The sequence below is a fragment of the Corvus moneduloides genome, chromosome 2, assembly GCF_009650955.1.
Source record: "Corvus moneduloides isolate bCorMon1 chromosome 2, bCorMon1.pri, whole genome shotgun sequence".
NCBI lineage: Eukaryota > Metazoa > Chordata > Aves > Passeriformes > Corvidae > Corvus > Corvus moneduloides.
In genome coordinates, this window is record NC_045477.1 from 23,639,788 (window position 1) to 23,660,527 (window position 20,740).

The following is a 20,740-nucleotide window of genomic DNA, read 5'->3' on the forward strand; positions in this document are numbered from 1 at the left end:
GCACTTTGAAGTGACAGAAAATTAATTACTTAGTCCTGTCCTTTTCCTTCCAAAATTTGAGTGGATTGCAGGGCCACAAGTTCCCCTGAGCAGAGATCAAGCTGGTTTGTCTCCTATTGTGTGCTTTTAGGGGCTTAGGGTATCAGGCTGGTTTAACCAAGCCCTGCTGCCACTTCCAGGTTAGCCTGTACCCTCTCTTATGGAGAGCATGCTAACTTCAAGAACTGCCTCACCTAGCTTGCTTGTCTTTCCTAGCAGTTACAGCCACTTGAGAAATTTCTTTCTTCAGCTGTTCTGCACTTCTGGACTTGTCCCTTAAATATACTGAAATGATTGGGTTTTGACTTTTGCAGTTGGCCTTCAAATTTGCTCTCAGTCCTAGCTACCATTTCATGAAGCAACTGTTTAGATTGAGTCGCTTCTTGTTCCTTTTGTTTGGCCATACAATATGCTCTCTTGCTTCTCAGCAGGTTTTTGTTTAGGGCACCGAGTACCTTTTCAGTGATGATGCTGAGATTGCTTCAACATGCCACCGTACAGCGTAACAACCTTAGTTCCCCTGCTTCTGGAGTTAGGTTGTTTTGACTGTTTCGGCTTTTAATTGTTCTTTCTAACATGTGAGAGGCCCAATGCAAAGTCCTGTTACTGTTTTTCTCACGGGCATGGTAAATTTGATTATGTAGCGGCCCCCGTTACTTTGTATCTTTGTATCAATTACAGTGTTTTAGCTTCTAAGTGTGCTGGGACGAGTTGTTCCAAGTCCTACTTATGCTCTTTTAGACGCTGCAGAATTGTAACCTGCTGTGACTCTTAGTTAATTCCTGCACATGTTGCTGAACTCATCATTTTTTTTCTGTTTTCTTTGACTTTGTTCCTTTGCTCTCACTCCACACTGTGCAGTAGATGTTCCTTACCTGATCAGGAGGCCATTGGGAAATACAGGTTGCTTTAGTGAGACTTGTTTTTTAGTTAACTTTTCTACCTCTTCAGCCACGACTATCTATATGAGATTTGTGTATCACCCATCTTGCAGTTTGATGTCTCTGCCTCTTTACCCACACTGGATTTCCGGGCAGGGCATGAGTCTGTGATGACTTCTGCAGCTGTGGGCACACAGACTGCAGGGCATGTTGGACACTGTGTTGGTTGGTGTGGCTGGATAAAAAGGTTGTTACATCATGTTGTAGGGGCTGGTTCACTGCATCAAACCTGAAGTGCTTCCTGGAGCCTTTTGCTCCAGCTCTGACCTGTGCTCCCGTGTGGTCTATCAGCATTAGCTGCACTCTGAACCATTTGGTTTAGAGGCGATATCTCAGCAAATGCAGCGCCGCTTCTTGCTTAAAAGGTCCCTGGGAGCTCCTGCAAGGAGTGCTCTGGATCCCTCCAGCTCCTGTGCACCACTGACTCTGCTGCCTCTCACTGCCTGCACCAGTGAAGGAGGCCTGGAGCTCCCCACAACCCTTGGGGAAGGAGACAGGGATGGGTGGAAGATGGGTTGCTTTAGTGAAGCAGAAGGTGATGGAGGGCTTCTGCAGGGCACTGCTGAGCTTGTGTGGTTTCTGGGCTCTTTCCGTAGCTAAATGTGTGCTTGATCTTCACTGTTTGATGGAGTTTGCTGTCTGAATGTCTCCATTGGTTGTGGAGCTGCTCGTGTGCAAACCTGCTTGGCTTTCTGGCTGTGTGAGCTAGTGACTCGGGAGAGGTTGGGAGGACCTTGGCTACTTGGCAGAGGGACAGAATGGCCTCAGTCTGTCTGCAGAATCGTCGTGTCCTTGGTTTGTCAAGGACAGCCCTTCCTTTTGCCCCTGAAACAGCTGGTGCGCCCTGGGCCCTTATTACGGGACTCATCTGCAATCAGCGCCTCGCTCTCTTGTGCTGGAAATGCCTTGGACACGGAGAGCAGCCTTGTGTTTCTCAGCTGCACGGAGTTGCAGCAAGGCTGCACTTTGCTTGTTCTTTGGGGAATGCTCTGTGTTAGCTCTACAGTAGCTTTTTTGCACAGTTTCTTCCGTTGTCTCTGCTCTTGCCCTTTTTCCCAGTGGCGGCTTTGCTTTTTTTTTTTGCTTTTTTTTTTTCTTTTCTAAGACTGCATTTCAGCTGCCACATTGACAGCAGTTGTCTGTTTATGCACAGAATAGGTACAGCGCAGTCCGGCTTCCCCCACCCCCTTGGTCCCCATCCTCCAGCCCTCCTGCACTAGGTGCCCTGTCCTCCACAGCTTCAGCCTCGCTGGGAGCTCCAGCCCTGAGCTAGAGGGCTCACAGCGAGGGGATCGCTGCAGGTGAAGGGGGGGGATCTGAGGCATCCCACCGCCACCGGCTTGTGTTGCATCCTAATTGCAAAGAGCCCTTCCGGCGTCAGCAGTTTGTGGGAATAATTGACAGGAGGTGCCGGCGAGGTGCTGAGTCAGAGCGAGGTGTGCTTGCCAAGTCACTGCAGCAGAAGGAGTCCGATCGCCTCGTGTGGAGGGAAGCCAATGGACGGTGGGTTTCCTAGCTGCCTTTGGGCCTCTTTCTTTCCTCTCTCTGAGGCTGCAATTCAGCAGCAGTGATGCTATGCATGTAAGGGACAAACCAGGGGATCGGGGGAGCTCTTTATTTTTTTCTTTTTCCTTTTTGTTTTTTTTTTTTTTTTTTGGCTGTGAGCACTGGGATTAGGGGATGCAGGCTCCATTCCCACCTGCTGCCACTGGGTTTCTGTGCTGTCATTTCTGTGCTCTGAGCAAGCAGAAGGGGTAGAAAACACATGTTGGGGGTTAGTGTCAAGAGAGTGGCCCTAATGACAGGTTGATGTCTCCTGGGAGAGGAAAAGCAGCGTGTGACATCCTCAGCTGGGCAAGGGGGAGAGCTATGCAAGGCGAAAAAAGCTGCAAAATAAAATGACTGAAAAGGTATTTTGTCCTGTCCTTCCTGAGGGTTGTTTCTGCTGCAGTGTCCTACCATTTATTTAGGGGTTTGAAACTGCTTGCTTGACACGCAGGAAGATGAGTGCTTGTCCTATATACATCTAGCACCTGATGGACCTCCAGGTCAGACTTGTGAGAGCTTTGTCATTGATTCCTGACCTTCTAGAATATGGCTAACATCAGTGTTTATACCACTGCTGAATCTGTCCCAGAGGTCTGGATCCTTTCCTTTGCCTTGCTTCACCCTTGCAGGGTGACTTCAGTTGTCTTTGTCTTTCTCCCTCTCTGTAGCACAGGGTACCATTTTCCAACCTTGGACAAAAGTCAGTTTTTGTTTCACAGTGATCTAAATATATGTGTCTGCTGTGTGCCGCCTTTGTAGGGAGAGCATACTATTTTTGCTTTTAGTAACCACTTTATAGAAAGAGATGAGGAGCATGAAGACAGAGGCCCATGTATTTTTCAGAACCCTTCATATCTATGCTGCGCTCTACCCACCCACTTTTTTAGTGCTAATCCTTGTATAATCTTTCTCTTCTCTCACTCAGGTAACAGCCATGTTATCTAGATCCCCATGCAGCTGATTGGGAAAATCAAGGCTCAGAGATGGGAATTGCCTTTCCCATGGTCATGCAGGATTCCCATGGCCAAGCTGGAGTCAGGGCCGTCATCTCCTGACTACCAGCCCATACCTTTTCCACTGGACAATGCTACCTGTCCACTGATTTAATCAGTGGCCTGCTGAATACTTTTCATGGCAGTGGCTCTTGTATGGTTATCAATCCTGAGTCTTTAGAGAAAATCTGCAGTGACTAAATCAAATGCAGTTCTTCCATCATTCTTGTCTTGACCACCTTCATGATGAATATTGTGAACCCCAGAGGGGTGGCCCTGGGGTCAGTGGTGAGTGGACTGCATGTGTAAGGTATCTGTTCTTCTCGCCTCCAGTTTGCTGCCTGTCCACATGCTGGGTGTAGTCTGTGACACTGGTGGCAATCTTAAACCATCTTAAACCAAAGTGCCTTGAGGGCACTTTGGAGAAAATCTTTCCCCACTGGGCTCTGTTGCAAGATCAGCCAGGACTGATTTGGATCAGATCAGGGCTGGTTTAGGAGGCCCAGGATGGTCTGCTACATGACTGGCCTGCCTTCAAGCTGTGTTTCTGTGTGAGTTTTGCCCTGCATGGTGGAGATGTGGTAGCCAGAGTGCTCCTATAGAGAAGAGTGAGTCTGGTCCTCAGGCATTTTGGAGTGTTGTCTTGCTTAAGGGAACCTTGGTCTCCATCTGGTCTAATGCAGCTCTTCCTCCTTATCCACTTTCTACCCATGGTGTGGCTTCACCCTGGAAACGGAAAAAAAAATAGAGCATTGTCTGTTACAATTGGGATTTTTTAAGGTACCTATGGGAATTAAGCACACAATTCCCTCAGGTTCTTTTTAAACAGCCTAGCTGACGTGAATTTATGTTGACAATAAGCAAGAGTGGAAGCAGTCCTGTCAGCAGAGCCACAGCTATTCTCCCTGTGTTTGATGTAGAAACTGCTGTGCTAAATCTTATTTAGCTTTAAGGTCTGTGGGTCAGGACCTGGGACTGGAGTCTTCAAGAGGTCTCTGATGTGAGTGGACCCCATGCTCTTGCCTCCTCTGGCCCCAAGCTGGGGGTCTTTTCAAGCACTCATAAGTACAGTGGAAATACCAGTGTGTAATAACCTTGTGTGTAGGGCCTCTGCTCTGTGCTGGGCTTGACAAACGCACCTGACATCCACTGGGCCAAGGACTGAGTCTGCTATGAGTCAGTCCAGGATGATGAAACTCTGCAAAATCAACTCTTCTTTCCTTTCCAAGGGGTAAAATTGTGTATGGACGGTGAGGTGTAGCATTTAATTGCAACTTGCTGCAATAGAATTTGCTCTGAAGATAATTGAGAGATTCTTCTGACAGCTGCAAGAATCCTTTTTTATTTTCTTTCTCCATAACCAAAGAATGACAACTTGTATCAGTTTTTCACAAGTGGAGAAATTCAGTGACAATAATCATACTCTTCATTAGAAGTAAACAGTTATGATATAAAATAATACAACAACTGCTGGAGACCAAACAAGTAGTGGAATATAGCTGTCACTTAGAACACATCAGGACACAAACAAGTAGAAAAAGCTGCCTTCATCCTTGCTTATGAGTGAGAACCATTTCTGGGATTCTGTTTTCATGGCTAAAATGAATTTCATAGTGTATTTTAGGTTTCTTTTTGGAATTTGTTCCTCTGGCCATATAGCCAGGGCACATCTGGCAGCTTCTCTTGCAGCTGCAAGAGGGGAAAAGCAATTCAGGTGGAGATGCTGCTGACCCCGTGATCCAGTGCAGAGCCAGTGGGTCCCAGAAAGCCACTGTTGTCTCCTGCCAGTGATGTGCTTCCAGCTCCTCCTCAGCCCTCAGCTCTCTGACACATTTCCTGCATCTCTCACCTCTAGGAAAATGTTCACTGTCTTCACTTGATGGACGCAAAGGAATGTCCACCTCCTATTGTGAATTTATGTGAAATGGGCCCAAGTTGTGGAAATCTCATTAAATTAGTGAACTGTGTAAGACTTCCATTCATTTTTGGCTTTGCTCAGAGAGCAGCTTGGATTATTCTCTCAGATTTGAAGAGTTATTCAGCCTTGGAGCTCAGAATCAACTTACAGGCTAAAATCAGACCAGTTCTCCTTAGCTTAGCTTTTAAAACAGAAATGTATTACACTCAAAGCCCATTAAAGTCAAAAGGCTGTCTTAATGTGTGTGTATATATATAATATATAATCATGCACATATAACTGGACAGTCAAAATAAAGCAGCACTGGGAAATGCATAAGTTAATGGTGCCTTGTTATGTACCCTGTATCATTTATGGCACGAATCCTGTATCCTTTATGGCATGAATTTTATAGTCTAAGTGGTAGTAAGATTAGAGGTAGGTGAATAATTTATAGCAAATAATTTATTTAATGAATTCCTCTTCCATTTCTATTTGCAAATTGTTTGTGAATATCCTGTGGTTTCTTTGCATTTTACTTATTTGAAATTACTTACTGAATAGCTCCTACAAATAATATTTGACATGCCACATGCTTATGAGAAGGTTTGTTTTGTTTTTTTTTTTTTTAACTGTTTCCTAGGAGGAGGAGCAGTATGTCAGCTCCAGGTTTGGTTGTTCAGCAGTGATACAGAGCAAAAGTTCATGCCATAATATTTCACTACCCTGAAAGTTCAAAGTAATTGTCAGAATTAGGCAGTTTCTGAAAGGTATCAAGAATTAGCTATTAATTTTTAATAATTATTCAGACTGTTTGTGTGGATAGGCAAGTTCAAAACTCACTTTTGCCAGTGAGTGCTAAAATTGCTCAAAATGTGTTACTTCCTTGTACATTTACGTCACTAAATTAGAATAGCTGCAGAAATGAACAGAATGCTCTAAGGTCCACAGTCAGCAGTGTGCTGTGCATATGCCTGACTTCAGGCATATTCCTGAGTAGATGCATAAGTGGTAGAGTGGCAAATTATGAACTTCAGCATATGTTTAAGTGGTTTTCTGAATTAGGGACCAAAACAGAGAACAAAGCAAATTTATCTTTCATGAAAGTGAACAGACAAGAGAATTTTTTTTCCTCGTCTGCAATTACAGGGCAGTGCATCTTTCAGATGGGGAGTGTGGGGGAGTGATGATATAAATGTTGCATTAAGTTGCAGTATTTCTGATTTCATCAAATACAAGGCAGTTTATCTGAAGTTTCTCATATATGTCACTCTGTGCTTTCCCCCCCCTTAAATGTTGGCGGAAATAGCATGAAGAGTTGAAAAACAAACAAACAAACAACTGCTCCCCCACCAAATCCTCAGCCATTAGTTTCAGTTTTTATTTATCTTCATATTTTGAGATTTCTCAGATTTCAGAATATTTTCCATGTGCTTTTATTGGCCTATCATCCCTCTAAAAAAGAAAGTTAATTTGGAAATATTAAATAATGCTTGACAAAAGTGACTGTCACAGAAATGAGAACTTTCTCTGGGTCTGCAAAGAATAGGTATGACTTACTTTAGCATCTCAAAGAACAGTTGTAACAATGTCAACTGCTGAAGGTCTACATTTTCGTGTGCAACTTCTGTGCACACTGTGCAAAGCAGCTTCTGAAGTTGCATGAGACACCCTTCAGCTCTGTAATGCAGGTGATGCTTCTCTGGCCTGCCTGAAGGCACAGTTAAATAGTTGTTTTGTTGGGTCTGTGAACCTGTGAGATCTCATACTCTTCCCATTTCTGCCTTTGGGCTGACCTGTGTGGGGTCCCTTATGTCTAGAAGAGGATTGAGCACAGCAGTGAGTACCTCACCTGTACCTGTCCATCTAATTTCATGAAGCTTATGAAAAGTAACATGTTTAAGGCCTTTGCTCTTCTTTCAGAGGAGGGGTTGGTGCAGGAGCTTTGTGTCCCAAGGAAAGAAATGCTTCTGGGCCACAATGCTCATTGGCTTACTGAATTGAAATAGCTAACAGAAGACCACAGACAGTTCAGGGGAGTGTGGTCTGGGAAGCTGGGAACAGAAAGAGCCATCTCTGGGTGATGGATGATGTGTGGGATGCAACTACAGAAATAGGCAATCAGTTTTGGGTGAAGAAGAGCGACTGTCCCTGCTGACTCACAAGACCTAAAATGACCTCCTTGGAGCAGAGAGTCAAAGGAGTAAGGTGTTGTTCCTCATGCCAGTGATCAGAAATGCACCCAAGCCATGCTGTGCACCAAACCTCCAGACCAGACATATCACAAGGACAAGCCTGCAAAATGTGGTCATCGATGCCCATCGGTGCTTGTATGCAAGGAACTTGCAGCCATGGGAGGAGGGCTGCATCCAAAGGGAGGGTTTTGGACCTCTGTACACATTTATTGCCCTTTAGGTGATGGTCTAGATCCCAGTCTTGTATGCACGGAAATCAGTGGGGGAGTTCCAGCTTCGTGTGGTTGGGAAGGTGATGGAATGTTTGTCAGGCAGAAGAAAGGAGGCCTGGAGCTGGACTAGCAGTGTGTGATGTGGGGAGGACTGGGGAGTGCCTGGACTGTGCATTCCCTGATCTATGTTCCTATTTATTGATCCATGCTCCTCATCCACCTGTCCTCCTCCATGTACTGTCCTGTGATTCCAGCCCCAGGGCTAGAAGGATCCTGTAAGGAAAAACTGGCAGTGGAATTCTGAATATTGTGCCAGCAGTCTTCTCTCCTCTTTCTAAGGCTTTCAGAACACTAATCACATGAAATATATCCAGGCTTATTGCTCATCCCTGGCACCTTTTATGACCTCAGTGATGAACATTAAAACATTGAAACACTGAAATTAAAAAGCAATCACCTCTACCAAACAAGGTAAACAGCAAATGGTCCCAGCAGTCTGCCACGTGTCCTAACACACCACAGGGATGCCTTTAGCAGCAAAAGAAGTAGCACTGCATTAGGTTTACAAGGGCAGTGATGCTATACCCCACAAGGGCTGTGGCACTTGTGTCTATGACAGGAATGGCATCAGGAGACTTCTTGAAGTAGTTGCATCCTCATTATTTTGGGACCAGAGCCTGGTCAGCTCAGGAAGGTGGGAGGTCAAAGGCCACTTCTGAATTTAGCTCACTTTCATAGAGCCTTGGGATGAAAATGGCAGAAGAGGTTGGTTTGAGAAGAAGTGTGGCTGTGTCTCCATCCGGTGGCTAGTGCCACTGGTGACAAGTTATCATCCCACAGAAACTCAGCTTTCTTTGGGGAGATCTCCCAAAAGAAGGATGTGGCAGATGGGAGGCTACCATCCTAAAACTGACTTTTACAGAGGTCTAAGATGTGTCTGATCTTGTCTTGGGTCCTTCTGTGTTGTTCTGTCTTCAGTGTTATAAACATAGACATATTAATAGTATCAATAAAAATATAATAATTGCAATAATCATTATTATTTACTGTTTTACACTCCCTTGGGAAAGACCCTGGTTATGCCAAGTGGTTCTGCTGTGACTTCAAGGGGATGGTGCACAGTTTCAGACCTAAATGGCTGTGGCCACACATCACGCTCTCTGTGTCTCTCTCACAGTCAGCCAAGACAAGTCAAAACAGGCAAAAGGAAAGAAAATAGACAAATTTCCGCATCCATAGCAGCTGGAGTGAACGCCAAACAGATGGGCTCTTCCACCCCGATTATCCTAACCTCCTAAATATAGAAATACAAGCTTTTTTTTTTCCCCTTCTTTTCTATTTTTTTATAAATTTAAATTACCCGAGGGGGTGGTGTTAGCTCACGCTAGGGCAGTGCTAACGAGTGCAAATAGAAGTCATCTGCTGACAGAGTCAGATCGAGGCTTCTGCTCATGACTATCCCCCCACCCTGCCCACACACATTTTTTTCCATTGGAAGTGTGGGGAATGATAGGGGCTGAAGCCGTCCCCTCTGTGGGATAGGGGAATATGAATGTGTGCATGAAGAGGATTTTATTTCAAATTCTGTCAGTAGTTATGCAAATACATAGAGTAAATAAGCACCAGAGAATATGGTTAAGAACTACATGTCCTTGCCTCCTCCTGCAGATGGTTTGGTGAGTAGATGGAGTCACTGGAGGAGTTCACAGCTATTTTGGTTATCATTGCACAAGCATACTGATAGATACGGGGTAGAAAGGTGCAGGGTCTGCTTTTTATCACGTCCCAACTTGCGTTTTTTTGCAGCATGCAGAGAGATTGGAGGGATGTCTTCTGGCAGCGGGCTGGTTGTGCCTGAACAGCCTCATCCTTTTTGTTCTGCAGTAGTTGACATCAGCAAAGCAGCAGCAGGGCAGTGCTTTGTGTGATTTTTTGGACTTCTTTTGTTGTACTGGAGGACTTGGATAGGAAAATTCTGGTTTTTTTTCCAGTGGGGAAACACACCACTTCACCAGTGCTGTGTTTTCCATTCATCTTTCAGATTACTTTTGCTCTTTCTTGCCCTGGGGCTGAATTTTATACCTGTTGTCAGGCTTTTTTTCCATGACCAGCCTTGGAGAGCAGGTGGCAGGAGGAGGTGCTGCCTGCACAACGCAGCAGAGGAGTGTGAGGCTGTGTCTGATCCCTGCCCTGTTCTATACTTGCACAGGGCAGGGTGCACACACCTGGGTCTTGCTTTCTCCACCTCTAGGAAGGAAATGAATTACAAGGGCTTGTTTCTGGATGTTTCAGGATGCTGTCAGGCAAAACCATTTTGTTGGTGCTGTATTACTGTTATCACTGTAACCATGAAATAAGATATATAATGAGGATAAAGGTTAGGAGCAGAACTGCACTGTTTTTCCCTTGTCATTATGTACAAGGGTGTGTTGTGCTCTGTGGATGTATCTGTGCTACCATCAGACCAGATATACAAATAGACCATGTGTAAGACTTCAGAGACTCTGTGAAGAGGTTCTTTATCTTATGGGCTGCTCTCCATGTGAAGATAGCACATAGCTTATCAAAGCTCCCAGAGCTCATTTTGCTTGTGTGCTCGTGCTCTCCTGCAGAAACTCAAATAGTTGCAACCTTAACCCCAGGTGCCAGAGTGCCATATGAACCTTTGGGTTTTATAGGATCTGCATCTTCCTTGGAGGTCTCCCACCTGCAGGAGAGGTCGACAGCTTTTGAAGGAGGCTGGCTGGGGAAGGCACGGAGTTTGCACCGTTGAAGAAGGCCTCTAAGAATAAGTTCATCCAGCAGCTGGCAGGGTGACAGAACTGCAGGAAATCCTGCCTTGGGGCAGAAGGATGAAGCTGGTGCTTTCCTGAGGTTGCAGAGCAGGGAATTGTTACCCCATGTCTTTTCAGGGTAGAGTGCTTCTCTAGTTACGCTGAGGTCATGCAGAGTAGCGTTGTCTGGACCGTAAAGCACACAGATGCTATAGATACCAGGTAGTGAGGCGGGAGCAAATACACCTGGAAGCTTCCCCTGGAAACTGTTTGTTTTTAACGTGGTGGGGCTCATTCCACCGGTAATAAGCCCTGTTGGGGCTGTGCTCAATATTTGCATTGCGTCCCCTAGAGCCTGGGTCGGAAAAGGGCTTTGCAGCCTGGATGCAGTGCCAGACCAGTGCTGGCTTCCATGCATTTGCTTAGGACTCAGGATAAGCTCTCACAGATACTGCATATAAGGGATCACAGTGAGAGGCACCTAATTGGCTTTGCAGGACAGGGGCTTTGGCATGGTTTCTTCACTCTGATTCACGAGTGGCTGTATCAAACCTGGCTGGCACAGCACAGGGTCACTCGAGCATCTCCGTGCTGTGCACTTGAGTACTCCTGACCAGCAGCAGCTCAGGGGTGCAGGCACACCCGTGCTGGCTCTGCACACTGCCTGCTTGGCAGAACTGCCTTGCTCCGGCTTTGAGCCACTGCACGCTGGGTCGGTCCCTCCCCGTGGCTGCGTCCCATCCGTGCTGCTGGAGCCAGGGCTCTTCGGGCTATGCTAACCCTGATGGAGCCACCACTGTGTTTCTGCACCCAGGGCATGGCTGATCCACAGCCAGCTTGGATCATTGTCTCTAGAGACACAAACAGCATTTTTAGGTTTTAAAAAGTAATCAGAGGCTTGTCGTGCTGCTTGTGTTTAAGGATGCCTAGTTATTTTCAGTTATGCTTTTCACCTTTTCTTGCCTCAGTTTCACTCTTGGTAAATGTTGTTAAAAGTTCCCCCGGTTACAGTTGTTGCCCCCTGAGTAGCTGTGATTGTCATTATTGTTATCCTGTCTTTGCTTTGAGACTTTACTATCTTGAAAGGATTGAAAGAGATTGCCTGGAACTTTCCTGTCCCTGGATTCTGGCTTGGACTGACTTTGCATGGAAAATTTTACCCCCTCTCTCCTATTTTTTGAGAATAAGTCTGGGGGGGAAAATGGGCTCCTGCATGTATGAAAAGGGAAATGTTTTCTTTTGAATGCTGCCTTTCCACCATGTTGTGCAGCCAGGCCTCGAAATGCAGCAGAAGGGTGATCTGTGTGCTTTTTGTCACCTTTGAGACAATCTACATGAATTAGGCTACATAAAGAGCCCTTGAAAAATCAAATGTGATCGTCCATGTGCTCAGCAGAAGCAACATAGAATTCATCGAGGGAAAAGCCTCAGAGTTTTCACCCTTTGCAGCTTCTTTGTGTAACTGGGACAAACCCACAGCTCCCCTACAGACACCATAAGCTGAGCTGGGGGTGGCCTCTGTTGGAAGGAGCAGGGAATGGGTGTGTGTCTCCCTTACCTGCTGGGGAGACTTCCTTTGTCATACTTGGAGGTGGTGGAGAAGAAAGCCACCTTATTCATGTTCAAGGAGAGAGGGAGCTGGTCAGGAAGGTGACCAAGGCAGGGGTGCCTGCAGACTAAGGATCATGGTGAGAGCGGGAATGCACTGAACAATGGGGAGAAGAAGGGAGGAAGAGGATCCATATGGGACTGAATGGAGAAAGAGTCCCTGGGAGTGAGTCACATTAATGGGCTTCCCCCCAAGCCTTTTCTGCTGCAGGCTGCACCAGCTCTCTCAGCTTTTCCTGGGGGAGACTACAGTCATGCATAGGGATTGAAACTGGGAGTGGGGCTCTTCTTTGTGAGGGATCCTTTGGCCTGATGAGGCTCAGAGGAGAGGGGTGGGATGAGTCTGGGCCTGGCTGGTCAAGCAGACCCATGTCACATCCCAGAGGAAATGAAAAACTAGAAGAACTGAGCACCCTGAAAACCTCCCCAGAGACTCAGCAGTTCTATCTTCTGGCTCGGAACTGAAGGTATACCACAAACATAACCTACAGTCACACACTAATTGCAAAGCCAGTAAACCAGAGGATTAGATATAGGCTCTGTTTCTGTCTATCCTGGAGGCTGAAAGAATCAGGAAGAAACAAAAGTATGTGATTTATTTATTTGTTTGTTTTAGTACATAATCAGCTATATTTTAGCAGTGCCAGTGGATATGGCATCTGTTGCCATTGCTTTTCTGGCAGCATCTGGGCTGAATACCTGAGCTGCGTTGATACTTGAGTGATTAGACAGTTTGTTTATAAACTACCTTGATGAAGGCTGGTACTTGCACCACAGAGGTTAAACAGGAGGTGAATTAACATAATAAGAACGTAATTATGATTAATAATGGCTATATTAGTAACAAGAAGCAGCAATGAATTTTCAAAACTGGGATAGTTTAAATTTCTGCACAGTAGATTGCCACTTTCGTCCTTTCCCTCCAGGTATATTATATTTCTGAAATGTCTCCTGTCCCTTCTGTGCTGACACATTGTTTACCCTGGCAGGGGTCAAAAGGTGCTTTTGGGGCAATAGTGCTCTTCCCTGCTTTTGTTTTTATTCAAAAGAGTGGAAGTTGAGGACAAAAGGGTCTCTTGGCTGGATGTGATGTATATTTTGTAGCAGCTGTTTAACCCAGCCTTTTGCATGGAAAGGACTCACACTACCTGAACTTGGGCCCCCAACCTACAGTAACTTAGCAGGCTTTTGCTCAGAATCCATAATTCAGAAACAAGATAGATGGTGTATTTCAGGGGTTGGGCAGAGCACCACCTATACAGCATGAGGGAGACTGAAGCTCCCAGAGCACCTTCTTCCTGCCTCTCACAGTACCTGGGGCTGCAGCAGCCTGACTGGAAGCGAGAGGTGAAGCTGGTCAAATGGGGTTCTAATAGCGGATGATGGCACAGCATTTTCCCTCCCTTCCCACTCGCACTTCTCCATCGTGGAGAAAAGGCACTAAGGCCTGTGAAACATATGCTGAGATCACCATGCCTTGTCAGCTCCAGTGAGCTGGATCCTGCTGCTCAGTGGGGTCTGTAAATACTCTTTACTGTGCAGGGAAGCTGTGGGGTCTGGCTGTCCTTGTCTGCTTGCTCCTAAGTCTTCGTACAGGCAGGTTCAGTTGCATAAGTGTTTGGGAGATATCTATTTGCTGCATGGCATTCCTGGGAGCAAGGAGGAAAATTTTCTATTTAGCTTTCTTGGTTTCTTGCTGTCAGATTATGACACGACACAGCACCCTGTGGTCAAGGTTACTGACCACATCAAGAGCTGGTGCAGGCAGACTAACTCTCTCTCAAATGGAAAGGGATTTTTTTCCTTAAATCATTCACCAAGTGTTTGTGAATCAAGAGTAAATAATTTTCAAATGGATCATGAATTGAGAGTAAATAATTTTTTAAATGGTGTGTTGTGAAGCAATCACAGATAGTAAAAGGGCTAGAATGGACACCAAGCATTGCCTGGAGAGAACTGAAATGCTTTCTCCTACAAGAATCAACAGCAGCAAGTGATCATCTTCCCCTTTCCTGTCCTCCCATCTCCAGATGCTTTACTTGCACGTAAGTAGCCATTGAATATGTGGCTGGTGTGGCTCTTAATTCCTTGGGGAATACACAACTGGAGAGAGTGTTTATTTCTCTGCAGAGCACATTAGTCTTTCCCAGTATGGAAGCTTAGCTTTTTAACCAAAGCAACCTCCCTCCCACCTCAGTGAGCCCTGAAAAGAGGTACTTTTGTTCTGTCTGTCCATGGCACTTTGTACTTTATTTTAATGGTTTAGATAAAGACTTTCTTACCTACTGGTGGGGTTGGAGAATGGCAGACTTCTGGGAAAATGAAGCTTCCCTGTGTTTCTCCAAAGTTCTATTTCCAAGTATGTTCCTGTTGTCCATTAGAAAGCTAAGAAACAGAGTGAATGAGAAATATAGTGAGCAATTACTTACTAAAGTGAAGGGAGAAGGTAAGCAGGACACACACGTTTTATTTGTTTCTTTAATCCTTGCTTTTTACACTTCCATTTTGAATCTCTCTCCTGTGAATGACATAGGCAGTTCCTGGCAAGCCCCAATTAAAAACCAGAGTTCTGTGTATCATTTCTTTTTTCTTGTGGCCTGTGATCTTGTCCTGTGATAATTGAACTTTGGAGTAAGTCCCAGTGAATTACTCTGAAACTACAGCACCAAGGACAAAAACCAATACCAAACCCCAACTTTTTGTTTTTGCTCATGCCCAAGATAGGAATATACCAACAAAAGGTCATTTTTAGGTTCTGTCTCTTTCCAGTGTCCTGGCTAGACAAATCATGCTTGAGAAAGGGATGCCATCAAGACTAGGGGAGGAGATATTTTGCTTCCTGGTCAAGCCTGATCCAGGATGAAGACTGTGATGAGGAGAGAGAAGTTGACCTCAGTTGCTGGGCTCTGTAGGGCAGCTACTGTCTCCCAGGCTCTTGTTGGAGTTTTTCACCCTGGAGAAGAAACGGCTTCAGGGAGACCTTGGAGCACCTTCTAGCACCTGAAAGGGGGCTGCAGGAAGGATTTTTTGCAAGGGTGTGTAGTGGTAGGACAAAGGGTAATGGCTTCAAACTGAAAGAGAGTAGGTTGAGATTAGATATTAGGAAGCAATTCTTTACTGAGGGGGTGGTGAGGCACTGGCACAGGTTGCCCAGAGAAGCTGTGGATGCCCCGTCCTTGGAAATGTTCAAGGCCAGGCTGGATGGGCCTTTGAGCAACCTGGTCTAGTGGAAGGTGTCCCTGCCCATGGCAGGGGGACTGGAACTAGATGATCTTTAATATCCCTTCCAAACCATTCTGCGGTTCTACCTACAATTTATTTTGACTGGTAGCACCACAGAGTAGCATAAGCACAGCTGTGAAAATAAAGCCACAGGTTGGCTTGTAGAATTTCCTGTGATTGAAGTAATAATGTCTCCTCTTAATTAATTTAATTCTGGTTAAATTTATTGAGTGTTTGCCTTGATTTATTCCGTTGCTGAATTGCTCTCTCAGATGGCTTGCGTGAAGAGCTGCTGCATTTTCTTGCAGACTGGAAAGGTGTGCTGTAATAATCCAACACAAGCTCCTGATGATACTACCCCCCTCCTCTCACCTTGCTCCTCTCCTCCTGCGGGGGAAAAAATTTGAAAAGGAAGGGATGGATTCACAGGTTCTGCTGTTTAAAGAGGAGCAAGACATTTCTTGGAACTTGATAACCATTTTTGCATTGAGTTATCAGCACGTCTCTGCACCAGGCATGCTACAAGGCCATGAACACAAGGCCTTATTCCTTGGAGCTGTTACTTCTCCATGTGTAATGCGGCTTGTTTGCATTTGGGATGTGTTTTTGGGATCATGGGCTTGTTTGATGCCTAGCCTTACCAGATTTGCTTCTCATGGGCAAGTTACACCGGGTGCTCCCTTGCCTTCACCGGCAAAGGGTTTTGTTCTCCATTGTTCTCCCCCTTCCAGCATCCACTTGTGCTGTGTATGTGCTGGAGAGCGTCTCCCCCCTCCTCCATCCCTGTGCCCCCGTATCCTTTTCCCGATTCAAAGTCTCCCAGCGATCTTCTTGTTTGTGAGGAGCCAGCAATCCTCCTCCTCCTCCCGGCTGGGTGCAAGGCCCTGATTTCCATTTGAATAGCAGGCTTTCTGTTGAGGCTTCCCCACCGCCCCGGCGATCGAACAAGGAGCCCACTGTTCCCGGACGGGATGTTCAGCCAGCCCTGACGTCCCCGCTGTCCTCAATGCGGCTTTTCAGCCCCTCCACTGAAGCCCGGGGCGCCGGGCTGGTGGGGGACAGGCTCCCGGCGCTGGGCAACATGCCACTCATTTTAAGCAGTCCCAGCCTGTTCCCACTTCTGCCTTTATGGTCTATCAGAGGCTTGTTTGACTTGCAGCTGGTTTTCGTGCGGCATCGGGGTAATAAAAAAGGGAGGGATAAGTCAGACTGGAGTGGTAGCAGGGGATAGGATGAGATAGGGTCTTTTGCCAAAGGCCTGAAGGATGAGCGGGTGTGTGCATGGGGCTGAGCCTGTATCCTGGCCAGGGCTTCTGTCTCCTTAGCTCATGCTGATTCCTCAGGTCAAAGCTGACCTGTGCCATGTTCCTGAAGTTCCCTTCTGAAAAACACATCCTGCCATCCGGCTCTCTGGATTGGCATTTGTTTCCAGACATGCAGGTACACCTCCCCAGCTCCAAGGTTTCAGGCTAGAGGCAGGACAGAGGAGCAACAGCTGACCTCCTGCCCTGGGACCACTGAGCCTGGGCAAAGCCTCCTGCCCCATCCCACCACTCAGAGCATGTTGTCAGGACTGTCCACAGGGAACTGGTTGGGTTTGAAGCACTGGAGTCTCATTACTACAGTCAAATGTGGATGAGGGCTGACAGCCCTCTGCTAATTTTTTTGAGTTTTCCTTCGGAAAGATGCTGGTGTAAGTGTCATGATAGATTGGTCTCCACCATGGGGAAGCTTCACTTCCCAGTGAGGTGTGGAATAACTTGACTACTTCTCCTGCTGCTTTTAGCATCCAGGAGCCCATGGTGGCATGAGAAACCCCAACCAGCAAGCCATGAAGGAGATCCAGACATTGTGATGTCCCAGGCTGACTGTGGCTGCTGCTTTTGTGAATCAGTTTTTGATTTTTGTTTTTTTTCCCTCTGTGGGCAGAGGTAAGGGATTCCAGGCTTGTTTGTGTTCTTCCCCAAACAGTGTCACACTGATGACATTTAAATTCAGTGGAGCAGGCACAGAAGGGGCAGCAGCAGAGCAGGCTTCCCTCTCTGCTGCTGTAGGAAGAGCCAGCTGGAGCGTGGGGACAGTGATGAGGCCAGGCAGACCTCTGCCAAGGCTGGCAGCAAACAAAGCCCACTAAAACCGGTTACAATGTGTTAAATCGCTAGTTCACAGCAGACACGAAGGAGAAACCTTTCTCTCCCGTGTGTATGGGTAAATTGCTCAGAAGTAAAGGTAATGTTTGCTTTTAGTAACTTAAAATTTTAATTTAGCTGCACCTCTTTTTAGCTTTCTTGGTTCTTCCACTGAGTAATGTTCATTTGTTGCTTGGGTGCTGAGTTCCTGCAGTCCTGATTTCCCTTTTTTGGATGAAGACCCTAATTCAAATGAACTACACCCTTCTGCAGCACACAAATGCTGGAGCATACGCAGGGGTCTGGTGGTCTTACCTTCACCCCCTCAGCTTCCATCTCATCCTGGCAGTCCAATAAGTCTGGTGTGCAGGGGTGGCTCTGAATCCTGCAAGAAATGTAGGGCTCATTCAGGTTGGTGGTGGAGGCTTGGAGCAGATCAGAGACTGTTTCTCTGCTGCCAGCAGAAGCACTGGAAATCCAGCATTCCCCATTTCCTGGGCTGTGGGGGTTGGTGCCCTGAGTGGCAGTGTGAAGGATGGTGCCTTTATTTTGAACTTTTGGGAGGAGTTATTTGTGATATAAAAGGATGGAAATTAATGTGGAAACTCAGCCACTATTTCTTTATTAGAGCACTTCTTGCTCTTTGCCATGAGGAAGAAGAAAGGGATAGAAAACAAACTGATTAAAAAATGTTTCCAAATTAGTGCTAGTGGCAGCGTGCTCTGAGGCAGCTCAGCACTTGGTGCTGTTCGAGGCTATAAGGGCTGGAGTGCTCCTTATGCTCAGCACTCCAGTGGAGCTGTGATAGCTGGCAGCTTCCGTGGACTTCCTCAGGGAGCACTAGGAATGCTAAGAGCTCAGCAGGATCAGACCTTATATTAATATTATCAAATAATGAAGCGCAAGGTGCCTGGAGAAAAATAAGTTTGAGTCCCACTGGAATTCTTGGGCTCCCGTGACAATTTTCAGTATGGAAACTTCAGGCAACTTTTAACACAGTGAACAAATTGTTGAAATCTTTGTATTTTTGGGGTGTATAGATTCTGCAGCAGGGGACCTTCTTACCAGATACCTTTTGAAAGCTGTACTCCCACTTACAGAGTTTACACTGGTGCAGCTTCTGGAACTTGTTTTGAGTGAGCAGCTCTGGTTGTGTGTAAGAGATAATATGTAACCGAGCTGATCATCTTTCTTTTTTTCTTTCTTTTTTTTTTTTCTTTTCATCAGTGGAGTTTGTTGGGAACTCAAGAAGACAAAAATACAGATGCTTGTGTTACTGTAATATTAATGTCTCGAATGAATAGGTTCCTAAATTGTGACATTTAGGAAATAATATCTTGTCTTTTTTGCACTTGGAGAAGACTATAATTTCAGTGTGAATATTTCTTTGTGTTTGTTTTTTTTTAAATTTATTTTTAGAAGACTGTTTTGCTGGATATTGAGCATGTAAAACTCTGGGATGATGTTGCTATGAGAACCTTCACCATTTCATTTCCAGATTAGGAGTCCTTAGCTATGAGACTGAGGATAGCTCAGTTCAGCTTGTTGCATTTTAGTTTTATGAAAGCATCTATGCATGGTTGTCACCTGGGTGACTTGGGTGACTCTCAATTAAGTAAAAGGAAATGCAGAAGTTGCCCCACAAGAAAAACCAAACCCAACAGTTTCCCTAAATATAAACCCCTCTAAATCCAGCTATAAATATGGTCCTAGAAACAGCTCAGTGTTTTCTCTTGACAGCTGCATTCTGAATTCTTAGAACTTTGAATTTACACTTCTTCTGCTGGGAAGTGAGCATCTCTTCACTCTCATCCCTTCTCAATTCAGCAGGACACATTCACTAAGAAAAGAAACCCTTCCCAAGATGAGCAGACTCTTCAGCTGCACAGTGATACTTGGGTACTTTGACTCAAGGTTATTTACTTTTCCTCCCTTTTAAATTTTTTTTATTATTATTTTTTGTGACATTGGTATCCAGTTTGCTCCATTCTGTGGGCTTTTGGGGTTTTTTGTCCCTTTTACATCCATAAAGAAACAGGGCTCAGGGAGCTGTTTGTTCCTCTTTCACTTTACTGCATGACCTGCAGTGACCACCATTGTGAGTAGGTGGTGAGGGGAGGACAGCTTACGCCTGTTAGGGTTTCATGATTTTGATAACAGTGTGCTGTTTCTTTCAGATTCAGGTATGTTTGAACAGCCTGGGAAGGAGAGGTGGGTTCCCACTGGCACAGCAGGTGTATTTCTCCAGCACTCCCAGGACCCTGGCAGCAGATGCTGCAGGCTGGCTCCCAGCTCACTCTGCCTGCCATGCTGAAGGGGGGACTGGGAAGCTCCAGAGGACTGGCACTTCTAAGTATGCATCAATGAAGTCAATTTTTCCAGCAGAAGCCATTTCCTTCCCCACAGCACTTTCCTGTCTCTTTTGCAGAGAGAATGCTGTGGCAGCAGCCACTGCTGCATCTTAACAAGTCTGTGCAGAGAACTCGCAGCAAGTCACAGAGAAAATGCCTCCTTTCCACAGGGGTTTAATTAGGCTGTGAATTATATTAGCAGAGGGGACATACTTACTGTGCCATACGGTGGGCATCACTCAAGCTGGGCAGGAAAGGGCAGGAGCCGCAGGGTGTGCAGCAGAGACCGAGCTCTCTGAGACTTGCAAAGGCTGAATAAAGCACAGCACTTGCAGTGGGCACCTCCACTGAGCCTGGTCACAGGCTGCACCACCAGAACTGTGCTGGACCTCTAGATGATGTGTGAGTGCTTTGGCAGCGAATCCTCGCAGAGTGGGATGTGGTGTGGGCAGTGCGTGTGTGCTGCTGTGTCTACTTGTGTGGTGGTCCCGCTGTCCTACGAGGTCAGGCTGTGTTTGAACAGCGTGTGAGGAAACATGGTATTGGAAAGGTTGCTTTGATGCTCTGAGTGGGCTTCATGTTGTCCTCTGAGCCTGTGTTGGAAGACTGCTAAACATTGTGTCATCTGTCCTTTAAACTGCCTCATGAGCAAGGCAGTGGGGATACTGCCAGACAGGAAGGGGGGACATTGGCTGAGCTGTGTTTCAGGAGGTATTTTCCTGCTTTTTTCTTTGCCATTCTTCACAAAGAGTTAAAACTGGATGACAAAATAGGCAATGGATCCTCCCCAAAAAATGCCGTCCTCAAAACCAGTAGTGATTAGAAGGAAGAG

The 20,740-nt window shown here is 46.0% G+C and overlaps 1 protein-coding gene across 3 annotated transcripts in view; it reads left to right on the top strand.

Moving 5' to 3' along the window:
• Positions 1 to 20,740, top strand: part of IGSF11 (immunoglobulin superfamily member 11) — a 105,696-nt gene that overhangs the window by 7,139 nt on the left and 77,817 nt on the right. The window contains exon 1 of one of the 3 annotated variants that reach the window (XM_032098508.1): positions 2,461 to 2,483. The exons of 1 other annotated variant lie outside the window; for it this stretch is intronic. In XM_032098508.1, the coding sequence (XP_031954399.1) occupies positions 2,477 to 2,483 (7 nt within the window). In that variant the 5' untranslated portion in view covers positions 2,461 to 2,476. Of the gene's footprint in view, positions 1 to 2,460; positions 2,484 to 17,613; positions 17,658 to 20,740 lie in introns of those variants that run through there. One more of the 3 variants, XM_032098507.1, reaches the window with a different exon arrangement.